Here is an 11096-nt window from a genome sequence, read left to right as displayed (position 1 = left end):
ATGAATTTAGAACTGCATCATCTTGAGTTTAGTCAGAGATACAAATGCGTTCTGTCCTATGAGGAGAATCCAGGGCCTGTATCCATAAAGCGTCTCGGAGTAGCAGTGCTGATCTAGGATCAGTTTTACCTTTTAGATCATAATAAAAAAGATTATATGGGCAGGGGGGAATGCTTTATGCATACGGACCCAGAACATTGTTGTAGTTAGGTAATTTTCCTTCCTCTCACTCTCTTTTCCTCTCCTATGTCTCCAGATATATGACAGCTACAACTATTCATCTGAAACAGGCAGTAGCCAATCCAGTGGTGTGCCCTGCAACCAGGATGGCATCATGGACTTCACCCGGAGCTACTCCCCTGTGGTCTACAGCCTGGTGTTTGTGCTGGCGCTGGTGGGTAACATCCTGGTGCTGTGTGTGCTGATGCGCTACCGCACCTCTCAGACAGGTGGGACCTGCTCCTTCTCCCTCACCGACACCTTCCTGCTCCACCTGGCCGTGTCCGACCTCCTGCTGGCCCTCACGCTGCCCCTGTTCGCCGTCCAGTGGGCCCGCCAGTGGGTGTTCGGCGTGGCCGCCTGCAAGATTTCCGGAGCCCTGTTCTCTCTGAACCGCTACAGCGGCATCCTGTTCCTGGCCTGCATCAGCTTCGACCGCTACCTAGCCATCGTCCACGCCATCAGCACCGGCTGGAAACGCAACACCTGCCATGCACAGATTGCCTGCGCCCTGATCTGGACAGTGTGCTTGGGCCTGAGTGGGGTGGACATCGCCTTTAGACAGGTGGTGAAGGTGGAAGTGGGGCGCTCGGGGGATCATCAGGGCCTGCTGGTGTGCCAGACAGTGTTCACCCAGAGCTCAGTGCAGTGGCAGGTGGGGATGCCGCTAGTAAACTTGGTGCTGGGTTTTGGGCTGCCCCTGCTGGTCATGCTCTACTGCTACATCCGTATCTTCCGCTCCCTTTGCAACGCCTCGCGCCGCCAGAAGAGGAAGTCCCTTCACCTCATCGTCTGCCTGGTGTCCATGTTTGTGCTCTGCTGGGCGCCCTACAACTCCTTCCAATTGGCCGAAAGCCTGAAGAAGCTGGGCGTGATTAGTGGAGGCTGCCAGTTTGGCCGCACGGTGGACATCGGGATCCTGGTGTCTGAGAGCATGGGGCTGTCACACTGTGCCTTGAACCCGCTGCTGTACTGCTTTGTGGGGGTGAAGTTTAGGAGGGAGCTGACCAGAATGTGTAAGGGGCTGCTGGGACAGAGGTTCTATCCAGGGATGAAGGGATGGGGAGGACAGAGGAGAGCACGGAGGACCACTGGGTCCTTCAGCTCAGCAGAGAGCGAGAACACCTCCCACTTCTCTGTCATGGCGTGAGCCAGCCACGTGCACAGAGAGGGGTCTACCTGTGCCCGAGCACCTTTTTGTTGTTGTTCTGAACCCACAAGTCATCGTAAAGTTGTCAAGTTCACCCCCCCCCCCCCCCCACCCCCAACCCCCATCCCTTCCATTTGTTTGCCCTGTACAGAGCATGCGTGTGCCTGGTATCCAAACATGCATGGCGTGAGATGCAGTCACCGGTCGAGTCTGTGTATCAAGCAACCTAGTTTAAATATCAACAGTACTGCCACAGCAGCATAACATTTGATTTACATCATCATCAATATTTGGTTTGGCCTACATAGCCTTCGTGCAGCAGAGAGGCAGAAGACATAGAGAGGAGCAGCTGCATTCAGGCTCTACGACCCTCTACGACCCTCTGACCCAACTCCATCCCTTCATCAGTCGGGTGTTGCACATATGTGTCAGGGCAGCAGCAACACAGGTAGTCTAGACTTTAGCTAACCACCATATACTAACATATCCACACAAGCCACCAGCCAGCCAGCCATATACCGTAGCATGAGTTAGAAGAGTATGAATATTATAGTATATTATGAAGTTATTATTTTATTTAAGAGAATCACAAAAAATGCTAGTTAACTATCAGATTTACATCAATCATCAACACAATGATCAGCTGATAGCCTATCCTCTTTACCCGATGTCAGTCATGTTTAGGAGGCACTGTAACTAGCGTGCTTACAATTTTTGATGAATGATTATGTTGTTTGTTGTTTTTTTAGGTAGTATGTTATACATTTAAAGATATCATTTTTTTTTTAAAGGTGGTTGTCACTAGTTACCACAGCCACAAAGTCAAAATTGGCTCTAATGTGAAAATTCATGAAAACAAATATTAGCTTTTTGGTCTTAATTTAAGGTTAGGGTTAGGCATAAGGTTAGCAGTATGGTTAGGGGTAAGGTTAGGTTTAAAATCAGATTTGAAGAAGAGAAATTGTAGAAATAGGCGTGGTCTAGCCATAATTATGACTTTGTGGCCCTGGTAACTAGTGACGACCGTGAAAGGTCTGTGCGTCACGGCCCTGGTGAGAGCCTGGAGAGAGGGAAAAAGAGAGAGAGGGAGCGGGGGATGTGGAGACTGACAGAAAAAGAGAGAGGAAGAGAGAATACAAGACAAAAGGGGGACAGGTAATCATGAACTAGTGGGTGCTGAAAAGAAGGAACACAAATTGTTGATTGTGAAAATGACCAAATGGGAAAGAAATACAGATGTGCACATTGTGTCAAAGTGAGGAAAAAATGAATGTTATTTTGTTGTGATTCGTTCCTCTGGTGCTTCCTGATAGTGGCCCTGCTCCTACTGTAATAGCTCAAAATGATGGTGCTTTTAAAGACAACACATTCTCAGGGAGGGCATTTTTTAAATAGTAGCCTATTTTCGCTTGCTTCTTGTAATTTTTGTTCATGAGATTCTACTGTCCATCCAATCGCATAGCCTTCCAAGTTAAAACCACATCTGCCTCTCGTGTGACCATGTTAACCCATCTGCCTCTTGTAGTGTGACCATGTTAACCCCATCTGCCTCTAGTGTGACCATGTTAACCCCATCTGCCTCTAGTGTGACCATGTTAACCCATCTGCCTCTAGTAGTGTGACCATGTTAACCCATCTGCCTCTAGTAGTGTGACCATGTTAACCCCATCTGCCTCTTGTGTGACCATGTTAACCCATCTGCCTCTAGTAGTGTGACCATGTTAACCCCATCTGCCTCTCGTGTGACCATGTTATCCCATCTGCCTCTCGTGTGACCATGTTAACCCATCTGCCTCTAGTAGTGTGACCATGAAACCCCATCTGCCTCTAGTGTGACCATGTTAACCCATCTGCCTCTAGTAGTGTGACCATGTTAACCCATCTGCCTCTAGTAGTGTGACCATGTTAACCCCATCTGCCTCTTGTGTGACCATGTTAACCCATCTGCCTCTAGTAGTGTGACCATGTTAACCCCATCTGCCTCTCGTGTGACCATGTTAACCCATCTGCCTCTAGTAGTGTGACCATGTTAACCCCATCTGCCTCTCGTGTGACCATGTTATCCCATCTGCCTCTAGTAGTGTGACCATGTTAACCCCATCTGCCTCTAGTAGTGTGACCATGAAACCCCATCTGCCTCTAGTGTGAGCAGCAAAGACTGCATAATATGAAGGTGAGCAGTGAACAGTTTCTCAAGCTGTTTGGTTTCCTGATAAATTGATGACTATAATTTCAAGGAACTGGATAATCTCTTGCAAAATATATTTTTTTAAATGTATGAAACCCACTTCCTCAAAAGGGCCAAGTCATCACTATATGTGTTACTCATATGTTGCCTTGTGTTTTTGAAGGCAGCAAATACTTAACCGATGTGAAATGGCTAGCTAGGTAGCGGTGGTGCGCGCTAGCAGCCTTTCAGTCGGTGACGTCACTTGCTCTGAGACTTGAAGTAGTGGTTCCCCTTGCTCTGCAAAGGCCGCGGCTTTTGTGGAGCGATGGGTAACGACGCTTCGTGGGTGACTGTTGTTGATCTGTGCAGAGGGTCCCTGGTTCGAGCCCGGGTATGGGCGAGGGGACGGACGTAAAGTTGAACTGTTACACAGCTTTACCTATGGCAAACGTGTCCTTTGGTACCAGACTGTTATTCAACATTTTCTAATTTACTTCTTTAGATGAGATTGTTATACATCAGTCAACACAACAGATATGTACATAGGATTGTATACATGTATTTCTATGTTGTAGAAATTTGAGGAAGTAGAATAAAACATTGGGGGAAATGTACTTTTGATATATCAATAAATAAATGATATGCAAATATCTTGTTACGTCTCTAGATATTTTTGGCTATACAACATTTCAAGGTTAATTTATCTGCATTAATGTAGCCAGTATCAGGAAACATTCAAGAAGCACTTACAAAAAAGGGCCAATCTCGCCATCTGGTGGACAATGTATGTTTTATTCCTTTCCTTATTCTTAATCTGTAGGATACTTCATCTCTACTTTGAAACAACCTGGCAAATTCCCAGGCCATTCAACCTGGTCTCAGAGCATTTCGATTTATTCTGTATGTAAATCCGAGACACTCCATTTAGTATGATATGTTATGTTTGGTACGGGTACCAGTGGAGGCTCCTCAGAAGAGGAAGGGGAGGACCATCCTCCTCAGTGAATTTATTTTTAGATAAAACTATACAAAATATATTCACATGTCACCAAATAATTTATTAAAACACAATGTTTTGCAATGAAGGTCTACAGTATCCTCAACACCACTCTGTAGGGTAGCACCATTGTGTAGCCGAAGGACAGCTAGCTTCCGTCTTCCATAGACTTACACAGTAATCATGACAACTAACGGAGGACGTCCTCCAACCTATCAGAGCTCTTGCTGCATGAATGAGAAGCCCCTGACTGCAGTGTGCAGTTCGGGGCCGGGCTCAATGTGGGCGGAGTCAAACGTGTTTAACCTGAAACCTTGAGGTAAACGTCGGTCGACGGTATCAACGTCAACGAAAGCGAATCTTAATCGAACCTAACCAACATGGATAAAATTATAAACCATGGAAGTAAGTGAGACTGTCATTATGCATAATGTACTTAGTAATATTCTTGTATACCAGTGCAGTGGTATATTTTTATATGACCAACTACCACACTGATAATAGCATAGCGTTAATTAGCACCCATTTGCATGGGAGCTAGCTAATTGCTCACAATGAGGGAATCTTATTTGGACAAATTTGCCTACATGAGCAGTAAGCCTAGGTTTACTAGTGCGCCATCGTACGCCATCGTGCATACATTTATTTTGTACCCCCACCAAACGAGATCACGACGCGCAGCTTAAAATATCAAAACAAACTCTGAATCAATTACATTCATTTGGGGACAGGTCGAAAAGCATTAAACATTTATGGCAATTTAGCTAGCTAGCTTGCACTTGCTAGCTAATTTGTCCTATTTAGCTAGCTTGCTGTTGCTAACTAATTTGTCCTGGGATATAAACATTGAGTTGTTATTTTGCCTGAAATGCACAAGGTCCTCTACTCCGACAATTAATCCACACATAAAACGGTCAACCGAATCGTTTCTAGTCATCTCTCCTCCTTCTAGGCTTTTTCTTCTCTTGACTTTACATTGCGATTGGCAACTTTCAGAAATTAGGTGCATTACCGCCACTGACCTCGTTCGTCTTTCAGTCACACGTGGGTATAACCAATGAGGAGATGTCACGTAGGTACCTGCTTCTATAAACCAATAAGGAGATGGGAGAGTCAAGACTTGCAGCACGATCTGCTTCACAAATAGAACTGATTTCTATTTTAGCCCTTGGCAACGCAGACGCTCATTGGCGCGCGCAAGCAGTGTGGGTGCAATAATTGAATAATATAGATTTCTACATTTATTTTGCAACGCGAGCGGTGTAGTGAGCCTGTAAGTTACACATAGCGAGTCTACACAGCCTACACATAGTATATACAATAATGAAATCACCTGGTCCCAACATACATAGCAAGTCAAGAAAAGTCGTTGTAACTTGTCCACACTGCAAACTGAAGTTAAATAAGAAAAACTTCAAAACATATTTACGAAGAAAGCATACACATTGCTTTGAAACAGTGTCCGAGGAAAGATTTTGGCATGTGAGTGCACTGATGTGAGAAATGGTGTGTTTGCAGTCGAAAATACATTTTCTGGTCGAGCAACACCCATACATGTTGTGAAAAATACTTGGGCTACTTCAGTTCCAACTGTGTTCAAAACTGTTATGCATGCTGGAGTATAAAAAGCTGTTGAATTGTACTTCTTTACTTTCACATACACTGTGTTCACAGAAACATTGCTCGGATCTTGTCCCCTGGACCTTGGAGGACTTTTGGTGTGGATGATGTTCAGGTTAGATATTCCATTAAATGATTCCACTGAACTGTACCATTTGATTGTCATTCCTTTAATGAAAATTCAACCTTGTTCACACCACAGGACCAAAGCAAGGTTTCTCAAACAACTGTGGGGTGTTTGTTTTGATGGTAAAATGCTGGCTATTCAGTATATTATATTAGTCCTATTTTCTGTTATAACATATGAAAAGTTATTATTATTTCTGTACTTGCAACATGCAAAGCACACTATTGTTATTGATCATACTTTTCTTGTTTATTATTCTTGACACTTTTTGGGACCTATTTCCTACAGTTTTTACACTACATACACTATTCATACATCAAACTCCTGCAGAGCTGGATGTTGACGTGACATGCTGTGACTTCTTGGGGGGGGGGTGTCTTCTACATCCTGAAATATATTCCTGGGGGGGTATTATTATTATTATTGACTATTATCATTATTGTTGTTATCATAACTATCAAACTTAACAACCTACTATTTCTTAACTTACGCTCTACATTACAATGGAAGCACAGTGTGATTTTACTGAGGTATGTATGAAATTCTCATCACTAGTGGATATAATGTTTTTTGGGATACCCATCCAATTGTGTGATTTTCTTTTTCAAAGGAAAACATGCAGCAAATTAGGCGATGGTGGTGCCTAGTTCTCCTGCAGAACTTTCCCACGCCGTAAGTCTTGAACATTATGAAAACGTTTCATTTGCATCCTTAAAATCACTTGTTTTTCTGTAGCCAGACTGACCTGAATATATCTTCATATTGAATGTATGTAATGTATGTCGTTCACTCACTAAGGTCTGAAAAAAAGAGGTTGAAAGATCGAAAAAGGCAGCGAAAACAAAACACACAACAGGTAGGTGTCATAATGTATGATGAGTGATATAGTCTTAAACCAATGTTTATCTGTCCATTATAGACAGAATACCAGCTGACTGCTTCTTCCCTAAATAGTTATTGCATAGTTTGGAGCTGTCCTTTGGGTCATTGTCCTGTTGTAGGAGGAAATTGGCTCCAATTAAGCACCGTCCACAGGGTATGGCATGGCGTTGCAAAATGAAGGGATAGCCTTCCTTCTTCAAGATCCCTTTTACCCTGTACAAATCTCCCACTTTACCACCACCAAAACACCCCCAGACCATCGCATTGCCTCCACCATGATTGACAGATGTCGTCAAGCACTCCTCCAGGACTTTTTCATTTTCTCTGCGTCTCACAAATGTTCTTCTTTGTGATCTGAACACCTCAAACTTAGATTTGTCTGTCCATAACACTTTTTTCCAATCTTCCTCTGTCCAGTGTCTGTGTTCTTTTGCCCATCTTAATATTTTATTTTTATTGGCCAGTCTGAGATATAGCTTTTTCTTTGCAACTCTGCCTAGAAGGCCAGCATCCCAGAGTCGCCTTTTCACTGTTGATGTTGAGACTGGTGTTTTGCAGGTACAAGTTAATGAAGCTGCCAGTTGAGGACTTGTGAGGCATCTGTTTCTCAAACTAGACACTTTAATGTACTTGTCCTCTTGCTCAGTTATGCACCGGGGCCTCCCACTCCTCTTTCTATTCTGGTTAGGGCCAGTTTGCGCTGTTCTGTGAAGGGAGTAGAACACAGAACACAAGAATAGACTGACGAGTTTCGTAAGAAAGTTCTTTATTTCTGGCCATTTTGAGCCTGTAATCGAAGCAGCCTGTAAGCCTGCTCCAGATACTCAACTAGTCTAAAGAAGGCCAGTTGTATTGCTTATTTAATCAGAACATCAGTTTTCAGCTGTGCTAACATAATTGCAAAAGGGTTTTCTAATGATCAATTAGCCTTTTAAAATGATAAACTTGGATTAGCTAACACAACGTGCCATTGGAACGCAAGAGTGATGGTTGCTGATAATGGGCATCTGTACTTCTATGTAGATATTCCCCCCAAAAACTGCAGTTTCCAGCTATAATAGTCATTTACAACATTAACAATATCTACACTGTATTTTTTATCAATTTGATGTTATTTTAATAGACAAATAAAAGTGATTTTCTTTCAAAAACAAGGAAATTGACCCCAAACTTTTGAACAGTAGTGTATATATAAAGAAAATTGGGGGGGGGGGGCTTGCCTGTTTTGAATGTTATTTTGGCATTAATATGTGTCGCATATCAGTTTGCAAACAATTTAAATATATATATATATGTCATTCAGTTAATAAAGCTGCATACACACAGTCTCTTTTTTGTTTTCTTGAGTAAGGCAGCTCCAAAATGCAGGTGTTTCAGCCTAGCTCAGTGCTTTCTGTGGTGGGGCGAGCCAGCAGAAAATAAGAGCATTGCGCCGTGATTGGCTCAGTGTTCTGTCACTCATGGGGACAGTACGTCATCACCAAGTTTAAGTCCTTAGTAAGGGTAGACATCCAAAATTTCAGCCCTTTGGGTCCTGCCATAGAGTTATATTACAAGTACGTGCCCTTCCAAGAAGGCTCAAGGTCATTGGCCACAGATAAACCAAATTCCTGGTTAAATAAAGGTAAAATAAAAAGTTTTAAAAATGATGTCAAATCACGTTATATGTACAGTAGCTTTGATTGGACTGATCATGTCAACATCTTACTTTCAAAGTCTTAGCTAGCAGTCATCATCATGAATCAAGTCGACAATCTACTGGCAAATCCTTTTAATCCTTGTCATATGAAGATAAATAATTAAGAGAAATTATAGATAAAACGTATCAGTACTCATCGGCCATTGGACATAAAGATTACACAACAAGTTGGAAATTGCAAATTGAACAATGAGTCGTTGGTCTATTTTCACCAATGCGGTATTGTAAACACATCGTTCGTGTCCCAGTGTGTGTTTGTTTGCCAACTTTTTTTGTACAGCTTTAACAGTGCTACTGATGGTAGTGCTGGTGCTTGGCTTGCACATACAAATTCAGCACCCATAACATTCTATAATAGAATTGTGTTATTTAACGTGTCAAATTAAAAGTTTGTTTAACGCGTCAAATAGTGTTATATCTTTTTGACACACAAAGATCCAAACGGCATTCAATGTGCTACACCCTAATAATTTGGTATATTTTCACCTCTTAATTTCGCCTACTGTTCTAACTTGCAGCACATGTACCCTATAACCTGTTTTCGAGAAATGTAATCGTTGAATATTGTAAGAGCTTTCATTGTCTGTTTATGTGCCCCCTTTATTTATCCTACAGTTCTGACTTGTTGTACAGGGAGTACTGATTGTTCTGAATTCTGTCTCTGTACATTTCAAAAGTGCTGAACAAATAGTTATATTGACTACGTCCGTAGTCGCTCGCTCATTAATGTCTTAACCGGAATTACGGATTGTCTCTTATTCGCTTGTCGTCCCCTTATGCCATAGTTTGTACATCTAAATTGTCAATAGAAACCACATTTGTTTAAGCAAGTCAGCCATATCAGCTATGTTTTTTAAAAAGCAGTAAATGAGTGAACTGTTTCGCTGCCAGACAAGGCTTCGCTGATAGCCAGGTGTAGCAGTGGTAAGGTGTTGGGACTGCTGTTGGGACTCTGCTGTGGGGACAGCTTTATGTAGGCCCTAACAGTTTGTGCGCACCGTTTGTCACCATTATAGTGCAATTAATGTGTTGTTTAGTGTTGTGTAGAGGCATTTCTGGCATGCATCCCAAAATTATAATTTTTTTGCCCCACCAAGATCTACATGTTAAAATTGACACTGACCATACTAAACGTAATATATCAAACTAAATTTATTCTCTCAGAATTACTTATAGAATAATACAAAATGCTCTGAGACCAGGTTGGGCCATAGAAAATGTAATGTATGTATGCATAACCCTATTGCTTTAAGTAGGCTAATATCAGTGAAGGAGGAGAGGATATGAGATGAGATTAGGGCAGGAGGTGTTGTTAGTCTAAACTATTGAGATGGACTTGCACCACGAATTTAATATAACTGAAGCACTATTTTGTCAGGCCCCGATGTAGCACAACTACTGCGGTTGAAGCCTAGGATATGCATGCAAACTAGAACTGTCTCCAACACTTCATGTTTGGTCCTTGGAGCTCATATGTATAGCAGCGGCACCTACCAATACAGAAGTGGATAAAAGTTTCCCTCGAAGTAACCACAGCTGCTCATACCAGCACTATATCTGCCAACCTGGTCTCAGAGCATTTTGTATTATTCTGTATGTACCGAAACACTCCATTTATTATGATTTTTATTTATTTAATTTTTATTTAACCATGTAACTAGGTAAGTCAGTTAAGAACAAATTCTTATTTACAATGACTGTCTACCTCGGCCAAACCCGGACAATGCTGGGCCAATTGTGCGCCGCCCTATGGGACTCCCAATCACAGCCGGATGACACTGTACGTTACGTTTCGTATGGTATGTATTAATTTGTGGATGTCCATCACCCATTTCTTATGATATGTTACCAATTACAAATCCTATTATATGTTATGCATTTGCAAAACGTACAATATGTTACAGATTTGCAAAACTATGATATGTTACGAATTTTAGCTATGTCGCTAGGTGGCTAACATTAGCTAGGTGGCTAACATTAGCTAGGTGGCTAACATTAGCTTGCTGGCTAATGTTAGCTAGGCTACAGGTTAGGGTTAGGAGTTAGATTAAAGGGTTAAGGTTAGGGGAGGGGTTAGCTAAAAGGGCTAAGGTAAGAGGGCTAAGGGGGGGCTAAGGCCTCTAGTAGTGTGACCATGTTAACCCCATCTGCCTCTCGTGTGACCATGTTATCCCATCTGCCTCTAGTAGTGTGACCATGTTAACCCCATCTGCCTCTAGTAGTGTGACCATG

General features: G+C 42.4%; 1 protein-coding gene across 1 annotated transcript; it reads left to right on the top strand.

The window, feature by feature from the left end:
- The first annotated feature begins 262 nt into the window (after positions 1–262).
- Positions 263–1459, top strand: cxcr3.2 (chemokine (C-X-C motif) receptor 3, tandem duplicate 2). The gene has a single exon (XM_038993307.1). It carries the CDS (start codon positions 335–337, stop codon positions 1367–1369), a length of 1035 nt encoding a protein of 344 aa, XP_038849235.1. The 5' UTR covers positions 263–334; the 3' UTR covers positions 1370–1459.
- The last annotated feature ends 9637 nt before the right edge of the window (positions 1460–11096 follow it).

This window comes from Salvelinus namaycush, chromosome 5 (genome assembly GCF_016432855.1).
Source record: "Salvelinus namaycush isolate Seneca chromosome 5, SaNama_1.0, whole genome shotgun sequence".
Taxonomy (NCBI): Eukaryota; Metazoa; Chordata; class Actinopteri; order Salmoniformes; family Salmonidae; genus Salvelinus; species Salvelinus namaycush.
The sequence above is the reverse complement of the archived record's forward strand: the minus strand, read 5'-3'. Positions and strand labels throughout refer to the sequence as shown.

Excerpts from the sequence above, each read along its gene's own strand:
- cxcr3.2 (XM_038993307.1), top strand. The coding sequence starts at position 335 with ATGGACTTCACCCGGAGCTACTCCCCTGTGGTCTACAGCCTGGTGTTT.